The following is a 16,291-nucleotide window of genomic DNA, read 5'->3' as shown; positions in this document are numbered from 1 at the left end:
TTAGCCCAAGAACAGTATCCTGAATGATGATAAATAAAGCAATTTATATGGCCAGAAATAGTTAAGGACCAGATTCCCCCACCTCCACCCCCCACTAAATTTAGTGTAAAAGTTAATTAGATATCATCAGAACACTCAAGAGAATTCTACTTTTTAATGGGTTTAAATTACCAGAAATAATTTTTTCTCCCTATAGTCATTTAGAAACTAAACAGAATGTTAGTCACCATACTCCTTTAATCTTTTCTTCACTTATTAGTTTTGATTTAAAGTGAATGGACCAAAAAACAGCAGCTAAGGACACAAAGTTTGCTATGTCGGCCCACATTCGAATGCATACACATTCAATAGCCCTATTAATTGTACATAGTTGGAGGGCATGGTTCTCAGAACACACATTTTTATGTCAGTCAACCATAAAACCTTGTGTCTTAAAACAAAAGGAAATATTAGCAATGTAAGTATAATCATGCTTAGAATTTGAAATTGTATTTTTAGCCTACAAGGGGGGAAAAAAAAGCATATTTAACACTCTCAGTCTCCTAGAGTTATTCAAGCAGACAGCCCCAGGATCTCTAGTGGCGCCGGGAAATGACGATGTGCTTATCTTAAGAAGGTATCTTACTTACACAGGAACATAACCAACATAAGCACTGTGATGTAAACCTACACAAACCAAATCCATAAATGGGGGGTCTCAATGAACACAACTTTATTTTCTCACAGTATTGGAGACTAACTCTCCAAATTCAGAGCACAGACCCAAGGCAATGTCCAAGAAGTCAGCATGTCTTGGATTGGGGGCATTCTCTGGTGCCCGTCGCCCTCTCACCGGCCACCCTCCATCCACACGTGTGTCTCTGTATCTATTCTGTTGTATCTATAACTCACAAGTAACTAGGTTTAGAACTACACCATTTGTTGGTATCACCTATTAACAAAAGAACACTGGCATTTCCCCAAACTGTTGTATTTACAGGTCCAGGAGCCAGGATTTCATATATATTTATTTTAGGCAGACACAATTCAAACTGTACTTCAATTTCTACAAACGAAAATTCACAACCACCTGAGGTGCTTGATCCGGGTGGAGGAAACATGTAAGGACCACTTATAAATATGACATAAAGTAGCCATAAGTGTCAGCCACAGTCACACCATCCATTGCAAAAATGAAGATCGTCGTTTTGATATTTCTATGAATGCTTGTTTTCATGTATTTAATATTTTTGTTTTACTTCATCTCCTATTCTTTTACTTATAAAATGTAAGAGGCACTGAATTAGCAATCCTTCTGAGAAAACGTTTAGCACATTTTGGTTGTGCACAGGATAATCAGATCATCTTAGGCAGAATTGTGACTTTGTTTTTTCCTTTATTAGGAGATTTTGATGTAAAGAGTCGGCTGAGCAAAATCTAGAAGGGGTGGAATGTGATGGTTGATGTTATGTGTCAACTTGGCTAGGCTATCGTGCCCTGTTCTTTGGTAAAACATTACTTGCTGTTATGAGGAAATTACATGTGAGTAAGACAGTTTGTCGTAAGTAAAGCTGATTACCTTCCATTATGTGGGTGGAAGTTAATCCATCAACTAAAGCCCTTAAAAGCAAAAAGAGAATCTTCCTAAAGTGAGTTCTTGCTCCAGATTATAGATATTTTGATATAACAGTCTTATTCTACATGTTTCTTGCCATCTGATCTATAAATTTTGGCCTTGCTGGCCTCCAACAACTACCTGACCATTTTCTTTTAAATAGCTCACCCTCCATTGCACCCTCTCCACCCCTACCCCCAATCATTAGGGATAGTTACTGAGTCAGTTCCAACTCATGAAAAGCCCACGTGTCGCACAATAGAATTGCTCCCTAGGGTTTTCCTGGTCATCATCTTGACAGAAGAAGAATATCACAGCTTGCCTTCCCTGGTCCTGCTGGGTGGGTACAGATCACTCAGCTTTCGGTTAGCAATCAAGCCTAAAGCAGTTACACCAGGTCTGATCTCTCTTCGGTGTCATAGAGAGAGAGAGAGAGAGAGAGGTTTCTCCTACTTCCTAGAAAAGCAGATAATCTGAATTCCCCAGAAGAACTGTCCTTGGGAATGACAGGGGGCTGAGGAAAGTCATTTAGATCGATCTTCAGAAGATATGTCAAAATCTAAAGGAGCCAACCAGCATTAACTTGCATCGTATGCGAATTCCTTGAGCTATGTACCAGCAAACTCAAGCAAAGGGGGCTCTGAAAATGAATGGAGTCTTCCTTTTATTGCATATGTTCAGTGAGTAGTGACAAAATTCTCAAGAGGATTTTATGGATTTGTAGAGATTCATTTCACTGGAGGGTAGAAAGCAGCTGATAGAAATTGTTGATCGACATTGAGCTACAAAACAAATGTCATGGGCAGATAGTTCAGGGAAAACACAGAACCCCCCCCCCCACCCCGTCACCCTGTTCAGAGCCCTTTCTTTGAGGTTCTCTGACTGTCAGGCCCTGGTGAAAAATGGGGGGCTCACTCAAACTCTGTTTCCTTTTACTTTTCAGAGGAATCATAATTTTCTCTTATTAGTATAAGAAGGGGTCTGTATGGCTTTTGATCATTAAAATTAATAAACACCATTGTTTATTCTATCCCTGTAATACATATCTACGTGAGAAACTACGGTCTCACTTTACACCTAGGTTATTATGATTGTATAGGTGGAAAAGCTGGGACAATGGAGTGGATTCAGTGTTAAAAGATGACCACACTTCAGGGAACTTGCATTTATGTGATATTTAGGAAGAATCAGCACAATTTTGAGTTCTGTCACAATTAATTTCTATTTTTATTTGTTTTGTTTCTAGTTTGAAAGTATAAAGACTCAGCCAAAAAGGTTTCCAAACTTTACCCCCCAACTCTTCTAGGAATTGGCTCTTGTCAGAACTCTCAAATAACAGGAATGGAAGAAATGAGCAGCCAGTCATTGATTAATTTAATATTATTAAACACTCACAGTCAGTTACCTTCTGATGACGAAGATCTGATAAGTAGAAAAAAGTGTCCACTTTACCTGCCATCCAGTCCCTGTCAGAAGATGTGAACAATGTCCCGTCTACTTGGAAAATCAGCTTTTAACTCAAGATGAATTAGTAAGATATTATGGGAATAGCTAATAAGTGACCTTAAATAGTCAGGAAATGAAGGAAGCAACCAGAAAAGTCTTCATATAGAATATAAGAGTTGCTTGGAGCCTGGGGCAGAAGAGAGCAAGACTGAACAAGCAAAACCCAGAGACCGACAATAGAATGTGTGGGGATGAAGGATTTATTTTTAAACAATTAAATTGGAAGCATCCTGGGATATATATGAGGAACAACTGGGAAAAATGAAAATTGTAAGAATAAAAATAGGATAAACCCAGATTTGAGAGAAATCTGAAGAAAACCCCTAAGATCTGGCGAGTTCTGCCTAAGTAGTACGCAAAAGAAGATAATTAAAGGAGCCGCACCGGATGTAAAGGAATTGTGAGCTTGAAAGGGCTTGGGTAGAAAAAGAAGATTCCCAGAAAGGCTGTATGGAAGATTTATCTGAGGGATAAAAAGAAATGTCGGTGTATATTACCTGGGACTTAAAAAAGGTAGTTTCATGGCTCTAATCATCCATAGATTATATTCAAGTAGCTCGCTAAGCCAACCCGAATCAAGCCCACTCAGACTCATAAACTCACTGACAATGAGTCCAGTCAGACTCGCCATGACCCTAGGGGCAGACTAGAGCGACCCCATTGGTTTTCCAAGGCGGTACTTGGTTCATCTTTCTCTCAAGGAGTGACTGGTAGGTTTGAACTATCTAACTTTGAGGAGCAGTCTAACACTTATATACTAGCACGCCTTCCCCAAATGTCTTTCCTTTGTCAGTTAGCGGAGTCACTGATACAGCGATGCAGAATGTTGGGGGGTGGGTGTTGGAAAAATCAAAGGCACAGTGAATTGAACAGCAACTTAAAGTGAACAGAGGCTAATGAAGCGTGATATTCCTGTGAAAAAGGACATTTCAGAGTGCTTATGTCTGGGGACAGCACCAGCCACAAAGTCACCAGACTCTTACAAAGTGAGAGTGACTCTTCTGGCCCCAATTCCTTCAACTCATTATGATCTCAATCACCCTTTCGTCCAAACTCCTGAATAGTCGCGAGGAATACAGAAATAACAAGTGAGAAAGGTTGAGGCAAACTGGATACTGGCATACGAACGTTAGTTATGATGACTGTTATTATACCATTTGACCTAGTTAGATTATGTTCTGAACCTCGGCCCATTTTACATCAGAGTTGAAAAGCACATTGAGAAATCTTCCCAATGGATTTTGTGGAGAGGAAATATCCTAGTTAGCTTAGGCATTATGCATGTAATTTAGACTCAAGAGATGAAGTGGGTGACAGCAGGAAGCCACCATCACCCTCTTTCGATGGCTCAATGTGAACTTCCTGATAGAAGGAAAGCATTCCAAAGTTCTCTGTAATTGGATGTGATAATATGGGAGTGTTGGCTACTAGCTTTCTTTTTATTTCGGTTGGATATTTGGAATACATTTCTTTATTCAAATTGTAACTGCTGTCATTTTGATAAGACTCCAACTGGAAACATTTGGGTTGTGGAGTTAAGACAGTTGCCAGTGTTAAACAAATGGAGTTTGACTACTGAAGAATTCAAGGGCACAAAGCAGTAAATAGACTCTTCCCTTGCAATGGAGTCTCTGAGAAGGGCTAGTTTTTCCAATTGTTGTATTAAAAATGAAGCCAGGAATATAGGACTTATGAAACTTCAAAATTGCTGTGGATACAGTCACTGATGATTGATCAGGAGCTTTAGTTTTCCACATGTCGACTTCTTGAAGATAAAATGTATGTTCATGTTCAATTTAATCTTTCCTCTGATTCTGTTTAGTTTGTTTTCTAAGAGAAATACCCCAACCCCCCAGCTATCCAACATGCATAAATATTTCCAACTTTTTTAGTTTGGACATCAAATATACTATTGTTTTAAATATTTTTTCATTCATTAAACGAACATGAGTATTTACTAAATAACTGACCTTATTCACAGTTTCTCCTTTCAAAGACTGCAAATTGACACGTGGCACAATTTGATAAGTACAAAGATAAATGCATATATTGATATTGATATCATAAATATCTCAAAGATGAGGTAGAATGAGATTTCATAGAAAAGGTATCAGTTAGTCATCCTTAAATATAATTATAGATAATTAATCTTAGTTTCTTGGAAGTAGCTGCTCCCTTCTACGCTTTACAGAAGATTTGTACAAGCCCTAAAATCCAGAATTGTCAAAAATAGATGGACTGGGTTATCTGCCATCATATTTGATGCTTGCATTTCATATAAATGTTCATCTTTTGCTATGTCTTTTTCAGCTCTCAAGATTTATGTATATGAATGCAACTTCTTTTTCCATGGATCCAAAATTGGTTCAGGGAGTGGCTATCTTAACAACTTAAAGATGAAAAGGGAAAGTAAAGATAATATTTGGGGCTACTAGAATTTATGAAATTCTCAAATCCTAAGAATGATGGGCCTAATCAATTCAATTGCATTGTTGTAATGAAAACAAATAAACACTAAATAAAAGCAAGATAGTAGTAGCACATCTGAGTGAAGAAAAAAGTAAAAAAGGTATTTAGAGTTCCCTTACCATGTAGGGTTCCTGGCTAGGACATGCCTGGTGAGTAATTAAAAGATTGGAAGTTTGAGTTCACTTAGAGGTGCCTTAGAAAACTACTTAAGAAATCTCAGTCACTGAAAAGCCTCCTGAGCCCACTTCTATTTGAATACAGATAGGGTTGCTAAGGGTGGGGATCCATCCCACAGGTAACCAACTGCTTGTTTGGAGTCTGGTGCTGATGAAAATGGTTAATGCACTCAGCTGCTAACAGACATGAGAGGTCTGAGTTCACACAGAGAAGCCTCTCTTCAGCTTATCATTAAAAAATCATTGGGGTAGACTATCAGAATGTAAGACATTTCAGGTGATTAGGTTGCTATGGGCCCTCCAGTTGGTTTCAACCCATAGCAATCTTCTTGAAACAATGCCGGTACTCACAATTCATTTTATGTTTGAGCCCAGTGCTGAAGCCACTGTGTCAATCCACAAGGTTGAGTGCCTTCCTTTTTTACACTCTCCCTTACTGAGCACTGTGTCCTTTTCCAGAGACGGGGCTCTCCTGATAACTCGGCTAAAGCCTCACTGTCCTTGCACCTTGAAGGAGCATGCTGACTGCATTTCTCCCAAGACAGATGTGTGTGTTCTTTGAGTAGGCCATGATAATTGGATTACTCTTCACCAGCGCTACAATGTGAATGTGTCCATTCTTCTTTACCATTCTGTAGTCCAGGTCCAACTTCCACATGCATGTGAAGCTAGTGAAAATATCATGGCTTGGGTCAGGCACATATTAGTCCTCAAAGTAACATGCTTAACTCTCAGCAACTTAAAGAGGTCTTGTGCAGCAGATTTACCCCATGCAATGTCCCCTTAATCTCATCACTACTTCTTCCATGACCACTGATCATGGATCCACGCAAAATGAAAACCTTGATAATCTCATTTCTTTTGTCCATTTATCATGATGTTACCTATTGATTCAGTTGTGAGGATTTTGGCTTTCTTTACATGGAATTGTAACCCATCCTGAAGGCTGAAATCCATAATCAGCAGCAGCAAGTGCTTCACATCCTCATTTTCAGGAAGAAAGATTGTGTCATCTGCATATCTCAGCTTGTAAATAGCCTTCCTTCAATCTGGATACCAAGTTCTTCTTCATAAAATCCAGCTTCTCTGATGATTTGCTCAGCAAACAAATTAATTACATATGGTGAGAAGATACATTTGTGATGCACACCTTTCCTGATTTTACATCATGCCTTGGTTGTATAGTGGTTATGTACTGGGCTGCTAAGCACAAGGTGAGCAGTTCAAAACCACCCAACCCCTACATAGGAGAAAGATGAAGCTTTCTACTCCAGTAAACTCACAGGGGCCATTCAACCCTTTCTTATAGGATCACTATGAGTCAAAATAGACTCAATGAAGTCAATTTGGTGAGTATTCCCTTGTTTTGTTCCCATACTGTGTCTTGATCCATGTACAGGCTACCCATAGCACAAAGAATTTTTCTGGAATTCCCATTCCCCTCAAGACTATCCATAGTTTATTATGGTCCACACAATTGAATGCTTTATAATAATCAATAAAACATCAGTAAACATCTTTCTGGTACCCTCTGTTTTCAGTCAAGATCCATCTGATTGCAGAAATGATATCACTCTTCTGAATCTCTGGCAGCTCCCTATCAATGCATTATAACAACCATTGATGTATACCTTCAGCAAAATCTTATTTTCATGTGATATCAATAATAATAATTATGAATTATACTTTTTACATTATTTGAGTCAGCTCTCTTTAGAATAGGTACAAATATAGTCAGTTAGCCAGGTAGTCATCTTCCAAATATTTTGGTCCAGATGAGTGAGTCCTCCAGTGCCTGTGCAGCTTGGTAAAGCCTTTCAATTTGTACTCCAGGAAGTCCCGGAGTCTTGTTTTTGGCTCATGCCTTCAGTGCATCTTGGACTTCCAGCTTCACTACCATTGGCTATTGATCATATGCTACATCTTGAAATGGTGGATGGCTAACCAGTTCTTTTGGGTACAGTGACTCTGTATATTCTTTCTATATATCTGTGATCCTTCCAACAATTGTTCAATAGTTTTCCCCTAGAATCCTTCAATATTGCAACTCAAAGCTTGACTTTTTCTTTAGTTCTTTCAGTTTAAGATATGCTGAGGATATTCTTCTATCTTGGTTTTCTAAGTCTTTGCACATTTCATTATACTATTTTACTTTGTCTTCTTGAGCTGCCTTGTGACCAATGTGAACATTTCTGTATATCTTCTTTACTTCATTGTTTCTTCCATGTGCTTTAAGTATATTATACGATCAAGAACAAGCTTCAGATTTCTCTTCGTATCCACACCGATCTTTTCTTTCTTTCCTGTCTTCTTAATGAAAAAGTTTGCTTTCTTCATATATGGTGATTCGTTGCCATCCTACAGTTCATCAAGTCTTCTATCATTAGTGCTCAATGCAGCACATCTGTCCTTGAGATGTTCTCGGAATTCTGGTGGGATTGACTGGTGGTAGTATTTTGGCTTTCATGGACTTAAAAATTGTTCTTAAGCTTCAACTTGAACTTGCACATGAGAAATTGCTAGTCTGCTACACAGTCAACCCCTGTCCTGGTTTTAACTTCTCCATCATCTCTTCCCACAGTTGTAGCCAATTTGATTTCTGTGTATTCCATTTGGCGAAGTCCATGGGTAGAGTCGTTTTCTATGTTGGTAAAACTTGCCATGAAGAAGTCATTGGTCTTACGAAGTTCTATCATTCAAAACTCCAGCTTTATTTCTATCACCAAGAAAATTATGGACTACTGAATATTATCTATTTAAAATGGAGTATATCATTGATATCACATGCAGGTAAGTTTTTGTTGAAGATTTTGAACAAATGCTTGAAGCAGCACATAAAAAGAAACTTGCCAGAAAGGTATGCCAGATGCAGAAGGAGTCATGAATAAAGAATATCATAGAGAATACCATATCGATGTTTACTTGTGTTTCATTGTCTCTGCAAAAGCGGCTGACTCCAGCATGGCTCAGAACAAACTGCGGTTAACACAGCGCAGAATGCAGTTCCATGATGCTTCATTGTGCTGATACAGAAGTTTCACATACACAGTTGATCACATGGAAAAAAGGGGACAATGCGTGGTTTAAAATCAGGAAGGGAGTGCCTTAGGGTGGAGTCCACTCACCATTCTTATTCAATTTGTATCATGAGAAAATAATCCTAGAAGTTGGACTTTATAAAGGAAGAAATGGCAAAGGGATTGGAAGAAGGCACATCAATATGCAAATGACCCAACCTTGGTTGCTAAAAGCCAGTAAGTTTTGAAGCACTTACTAATGAAGAACCAAGAAACAGCCTTCAGTATGGACCACAAGTCAATGTAGAGAAAATTAAAATCCTCACCACTAGACCGGTAGATAAATTATGGTAAATAGAGAAATGATTGAAGCTGTCAGGGATTTCATCTTGCTAGGCTCTGCAATCAATGCTGATGGAAGCAGCAGTCAAGAAATCAAATGACTTATCACATTGGGGAAATACGCGCACAAGATCTTTTTAAAGTATTAAACAGCAAAGGTGTGACTTTGAGGACTAAGTTGCGTCTTCCCAAGGCCATGCTATTTTAAATAGCTTCCTATGTGTGTGATTTCAGGACAATGCATAAGGGAGACCGAAGATGAATTAGTGCATTTGTATTAAGGTAGAGGTGGAGAATATTAAAACTCCACAGGCCTTGGAGAGTCTATGTGTGACCTCCTTCCTGGGAGGACAGACAACAGAAAAGTGGGTGAAAGGAGATGTCAGACAGGGCAAGATATGACAAAATAATAATTTATAAATTATCAGGGGTTCATAATGGATGGGGGAGTAGGGAGGGAGGGGAAAAATGAGGACCTGATGCCAGGGGCTTAAGTGGAGAGCAAATGTTTTGAGAATGATGAGGGCAGTGAATGTACAAATGTGCTTTACACAATTGATATATGTATGGATTGTGATAAGAGTTGTATGAGCCCCCAATAAAACGATTAAAAACATTCAATTAAAAAAAAAAGAACAAACACATCTGTCTTGGTAGAATGGCCAGAATGTCCGTATGATTGTGGATGCTAAGATGCTTTCTCATGTGCTTTGGACGTAGTACCAGGAGAGATTGGTCCCTAGAAAGTGTCAAACATCAGTGAGAAAGAGCAAAACCCTCCCTTTGATGGAGCGACACCACGGTTGCACCAACAGGCTCAGACATCACAGTCCCTGTGAGGAGCCTGCAGGGCCGGGCAAGGTATCATTGGCTTTTCCCGGGGTTGCTTCAATGGCACCGAAGAACAACAGCACATAAATGGAAGCACTATTAGATGAAAAGACGAAAAGTATAATTAGACAAAAAAAACCCATATATGATTCCTACAAGGAAACTTTTAGTTAAAAAAATTCTTTTGGAGAGTCAAATATGGAACAATTTATAATATTTAAGAAGCAAATTTTAAAAGATGTATTAGCCAAATACACACACAGACACAAACCTCAACATGTATGATGACCAGATTTTATTGATGTAGGTATGATAAAAATGTTATCATTTTCTGAAATGATCCTAAAATTTAATAGAGAGATTTGGACCTAATTTGGCATAGAGTTGATTTCTAAGAATTTTAGATGGCTTCTTCAGAAGCATAATCCGAGTTAAAAAATACCATCTGATATATGGAAAATAGTATACAAATACAAAATTATATTACTGGCATATACTTAATATATATTTATATATCCAGATTTATGTATTCAACCTGATGCCTGCATATACAACATCAGCTAATGAAAGACTGACAGACGGTCTGAAATATTCTTTACCAAATTCTAATTTCTATTTTTCTCTTTCATTTGTTACTATACAGTTTTATTGCAATCGTTCAACTCAGAAGTCATTTTTGCATATTCTTCTTGCCTTCCCTGTATGTTCTTTTAGGAGGAATGTCAGTCGATGCTGACATGAGCCGGGTGGTGTAGTGGTTAAGCGCTGGGCTGCCATCGCATGGTCGGATTGTCAAAGCGACCAGCAACACTGCGGGGAAAACAGCGGGCTTTCAACTCCCGTCCACAGTGATAGTCTCAGAAACCCACAGGCAGTGGATTATGAGTCATCACTGACTCCACGGCACTGAGTGCAGCTAACACCGAATTCTACATTGAATGTGCATATCAAGCCTCTGTGCTAGTACGTGTCACCGTGATTTCTTATCTGGACTAGCACATTTAATCTTTTGACTGGGACACCAGACTCTGAGAACAGGCAGGGGATCAAAAGTAGACACCTCACCAGAGACAGATGCAAGGATGGTGCCCTTGTATCATTGAGTGGCATGGGAACTCAGAGACATTCTGGTACAAAACTGGTACCATTTGGGGGGCTACATCTCACCCCCAAGACTACATCCCCCAGTACCCCATGTGCCCTGTGCCAGCTAGGGGAAAGGGGATTCCTAGACTGAAATGCTGAGAATCTCGTCCACAGGGACCCTCCACAGAGCAAGGCATGCCTGTGCTGACGAGGAAGCCCCTATCTCCCCGTACTCTTAGGAGAATTGAATCCTATGTCCAGCCTTGCCTTTATGTCTCTCATGGCCATCAGGAGTGACCCTAGAGGACGAAGTAGAATGACCCCTGAGGGTTTCTCATATAGTGACTCTTCACTGGAGGGGAGAAGCAAGACTCAGTGCAGACCAGGGCCTGGTCGTTTCCAACGGCTGACCTTCCAGTTTGCAGCTCAGTGCATAGCACCAGACACCACCAGGGCCGGATGCCTCGGCGTCTACCCAGTCAGCCTTTACCTTGGCAAAGGCAAGCACCCAATTCTGCCATTCTTCGTGATTTCCAGTCTATGGATCCTTAGAGGTTAGACTAGAACTTCTTAAAAGATAGGTGAAATATTTCATTACTTTGCTCAAATCTGCTCAATGACTTCTTTCCAATCATTTAATCATGATTCTTTGCTCTCTAATTGACAGAATGCCAAATTTGGCGGGAGAATTTATTGGGCTGCAAGACACTTTGGTCTCATCTAATAATTGATGTCACTTCCACCACAAATGTATCCAGGGGGTCAACTGACAATGAAAACGGCCTCCCCTCCCTGCTATCATCTCTATGGCTGGGTTCTTGAAGCCGTTTTCTCCACAGGACATCAGAGCAAGCTGGCATCTCGAAAAAGTCCATTTTATCAGCTTAACAAGTCCCAAACAAGAGCAAGTTTCTTCAGGTTGCAGTGGATGAAACCTTTGAGAGAATATCCTAATAGGCCTAGGTTAGGTGTGTCATTGAATGGTAGACTTGACTTTAAGCTTATACAGAGTCACCATTTAACAACATTTAAAATAATGATTTAGAAGAAAATGGTTTTAGACATACTCTCATCGACTATGCAAAGCATTAGAATAAAGGAAGGTTTCTTTATAATAAGAGTAATGAAGTCTTTTTTCCTCAGGTTAATTATTGTGGAGTAAAATCAATTCCCTATGATGTGGTTATCAATTTAATACTTTTTTTCTTTTTCTGTAGCATTCTAACATTTTACAATTTTTAAAAACCAGTATTCATAGCATTAAGCTTATAGGTAAAAATTGTTAGAATTATTACAACAAATTGGTAATTAACATATACATATTTTTCTAACCCAATGTGAATAAACAATATACATCAAACCAAAAATCAAATATATAATGAAAAACAATAGAGATTTGACTAATGTTTTATGGTCACTTCATTACATTTCCTTGCTGTCTTTTTCTTATTCTTTCCTCACCAAAGGCTAAAGGTCATCTCACTGCTTTGCATTCATTCTTATTTGCACTAAGGCCATTTATCTCCTAGAGATTGTCTCATGGTCTGCTGTAGAAAATTACAGTTTTTAATTTCAATTTTAATGTCGCTAAAGGTTGAGTTAGATATAGGTTAGGCTTAACTTGTTTTTCTTTCTTTCTTTTTAAAAATAATTTTATTGGAAACTCTTATAGTTCTTATAATAATACAAGACATCAATTGTGTCAAGCACACTTGTATATATGTTGCCATCATCATTTACAAAGCATTTTCTTTCTATATGAGCCCTTGATATCAGCTCATCAAATTTTCCTTCCCCCACCCTCCCTCAAGAACCATTGATAATTCATAAATTATTATTATCTTAATATCTTACACTGATCACTGTCTCCCTTCATCCATGTTTCTGTTGTTCATCCCCCTGGGGGTGGTGGTGAGGTGAGGTGGTTATATATTAATCACTCTGTTCGGTTCCCACTTTCTCCTTCTACATTCCCCCTACCCTCGTGGTATTCCTACTTCCATCATTGCTCTTGAGGGGTTTATCTGTCCTGGATCCCCTGAGTTGAGAGCGTTTATCTGCACCAGTGTGCATGCTCTGGTCTAGCCAGATTTGTAAGGTAGAACTGGGGTGGTGGTGGGGGGAAGCATTGAAGAACTAGAGGAATGCTGTATGTTTCATTGGTGCTACACTGCACCCTGTCTGACTCGTCCCTTCCGTGTGATCATTCTTTCAGGGGATGTACAATTGACTGCAGATGGGCTTTGGGCCATTCCCCGCCTCTTCCCCCTTGTTCACACCAATGTGATTGTTTGCTCTGGGTCTTCTGATATTTGATACCTGATCCCATCGATTCCTCATGATCACACAGGCTGGCTTCTTAATCCATATTTGTGGGTAAACATAAAACTTAGCCAATACCATCACACAAGGAGCTATTTTGACATATTAACCTTGGGTCTTTCCACCTGTGTGCTTAGTATGGCTCAGGGAAGTTATCAAGCACAATCAAACTATAAAAAATGTATGAATCACAATAAAGTGCTGTTTTACTACTAGAAATAGAACAGAACTGGGTACTGGGCAATGTTCTATGTGAACGGAACACGCACTGGCAGGGTTATCATGCACTTTCTCTCCCTACCCTTCATGTAGCTGCACTTGTCTTTGTTCATTGTTCTTAAATGCCAAACTCTTCTCTAATACATCTTCCTGCCAGATTTACCTAGCATCTTCCTCTTGCCTTACTCATTTTAGATTCTTTCCTTAGAATCAACTTCCCTCTTTTCCTCCTATAATCTACACCAAGTCTTATCACTAGCTCTTAATACCTTCTCATTTATTTATTATACACACACAAATATTTGGGGTTTCCATGAGTTCGCATTGACTCAATGAATGACAGTGAGTTTGAAATTTTAATATAGGTTTTGGTAGTTCAGGGATTACTGTTAGGCAGAATATATGATCTTTACTTTGTTGGATTTAACTACCGCTCTTCATATCATCTTTTGCTGCCATCATCTTGCTATCTAATTTTAAACTGCATGAAGAATTGAAAGGACAAGTAGCTCAGGATGCTATGCTATGAAAATGTACAAGTCAATCTGATCAAGACTTGAGGTTCTAGATTGAAAGGAAAGAAGCAAATTAGGAAGGTCATCAAATCAAAGACCCCCTCGGGAGGATGCAGTTTGGGGCAAAAAGGTCTAGATGATATCATTTCTCGAAGAACAATGATTGTCTACAGACGGCTTTTAGGCAGCGTAGTAATGCACTTGGGACACACATACTTTAAAGGTAATTGGTTTCCTGGAGTATGTATTCATTCAGAACTGACTGAAAGGCACTGGGTTTGAGTGTCATCATTATTTGATGCTCGCACTCTTTATTTTCTCCACAATATAAGAAATTAAATGTCCAACAATTCTGTTGCACACTTTTTAATTTAAATTGATCTCTGGTACATGGTCTTTAAATGGAAAGAACAAATTTTAACAAAAACCCCATTATGCATTCCCACTGGCACTATTGATTCAAACATGGATCTTTACCTTAATCCTTTGCCCCTATTAATTCCAGCTCTTATTGACACCTACATAATTAAAATTATGTACACTCAACCAAGATCTTAAAATAACAATATGATTACAAAAATAGTTTAAGATTCTTTTTCTCGAGTTTGCATGTTTGTGGAGTCTATGACTTTTAAAATAAAGTGTTTACTAAGACATAATCCATCTATCATACAATTCCTCAGTTCAATCATACCAGGAAGAGTTTAATAACTGCCACCAAAATCAATTTTAGAACATTTTCTTCTTTCTTGTACTTCTTTTTATTAGCTTCCCATTTCCCCAGAAACTCACCCACTGTACCCCCAAGAAGCCATTATAATCATGTGGTAAAACTCCTCTCTTTTGTTATCATGATACAATTTCATTAAATAATTAAGGCTCATTTGTATCACCTTGCTTTCAATGTTAAGGAGGATTTTTAAACTGTTTGTTTTACAGCTATGGAAGTATGTACACTGTTTCAAAGTTAAATTCACAAAACTAAATACAATAGCAACGTACATTCAAAGCATTCAAGCCCTTATCCCTTGTTTCTCTACTTTGTTCTCTTCGTCCACTATCCCTCTGTGCACACATAAAAAACACACCACATCATTACGCTTATATTTATAGACCTGCTTCTCTCATAAGTGGTAGCATATTGTTTTTCACTTCCTGGATATCACTGCATAATTAATTACATACGAAGCTCTATCTCTTCATCTCTGTATCTCTCTAAATTATGTATGTACATATATAAGCATACATATGTTTGTAAGTGCTTTAATTTCAAAGAAACCTAAGCATGCATAAGGTGGAGCCCTAGTTGCAATGCCTTTTTATTTAACCACTGTGTGCCTGGTGTGTGTGTGTGTGTGTGTGTGTGCGTGATGACACAACAGTGTGGTGCTTGGCTGTTAACTAAAATATTAGTGGTTTGAAATTGCCAGTGCCCCTGTGGCAGAAAGATCTGACCATCTAGTTCTGTACAAATTATAGCCCGGAAAGCCCTACGAGGCCACCTTATTTTGTCACATGCAGCAAAATCCACTTGTAGGAAGCCAGTGTCATGATTTGAATTAAAAACATTTTTAAAAAATCTATGCCTCTAGTTGAGACCTCTTTGGGCATTGAAATAGCAGTCCTTCAGTTGCAGAATAATGCTTCTACTTTCAAACAAACAAGAAAGAGATATTCACGTAGGGAGAGAATCATTATGTACTGAATTGTCTTCTTTTTAGCACACTGGCACTGATATTTGCTTATAACAATCCATTCATCCCCCTCATACAGGTGTAGACAATTTCCCATCCCCAATGGACACAAACACAGAATCCAGATAAAGACTCACCACTACTTGCAGCGTCATTCAGGTTGAGCAGTCCCCCTCCTAGCCCTCTGTAACTATGGTAACTGTAGGTCCCATTTCCATTGATGTACAACACCTCCTGTGAGCCTGAAACAGCTGATGTTGCATAAGTGGCCTGGGCTGCCTCTGGCTTACACTGTTTGTCAGCGGGAGCAGACTCGTCCTGCAATGATAGACAGCATTCCATTATCAAATCACCATGCCACTGCTCCTTGAGTAAGACTGTCTTATTGTTATCTACATTGCTGCATGGGATAAAAAAATACAAATATACATTGAAATTAAGTAACTTTGCTGAAAACTAAAAATTGAAAGCCAAAGTAGGACAGATTGGAGATGAAGAAATTTATATTTGACTACGAGAC

General features: G+C 38.8%; 1 protein-coding gene across 4 annotated transcripts in view; it reads right to left on the bottom strand.

Annotated features, from left to right (window-relative positions):
• Nucleotides 1–16,291, bottom strand: part of NOL4 (nucleolar protein 4) — a 418,254-nt gene that overhangs the window by 12,888 nt on the left and 389,075 nt on the right. For all 4 annotated transcript variants that reach the window (XM_075532843.1, XM_075532842.1, XM_075532844.1 and 1 more), the window contains one exon: nucleotides 15,909–16,089. In XM_075532843.1, coding sequence (XP_075388958.1) covers nucleotides 15,909–16,089 — 181 coding nt within the window. The remainder of the gene's footprint in view (nucleotides 1–15,908; nucleotides 16,090–16,291) is intronic.

This window comes from Tenrec ecaudatus, chromosome 15 (genome assembly GCF_050624435.1).
Source record: "Tenrec ecaudatus isolate mTenEca1 chromosome 15, mTenEca1.hap1, whole genome shotgun sequence".
Taxonomy (NCBI): Eukaryota; Metazoa; Chordata; class Mammalia; order Afrosoricida; family Tenrecidae; genus Tenrec; species Tenrec ecaudatus.
This window is presented reverse-complemented; position numbering and strand designations above follow the sequence as displayed.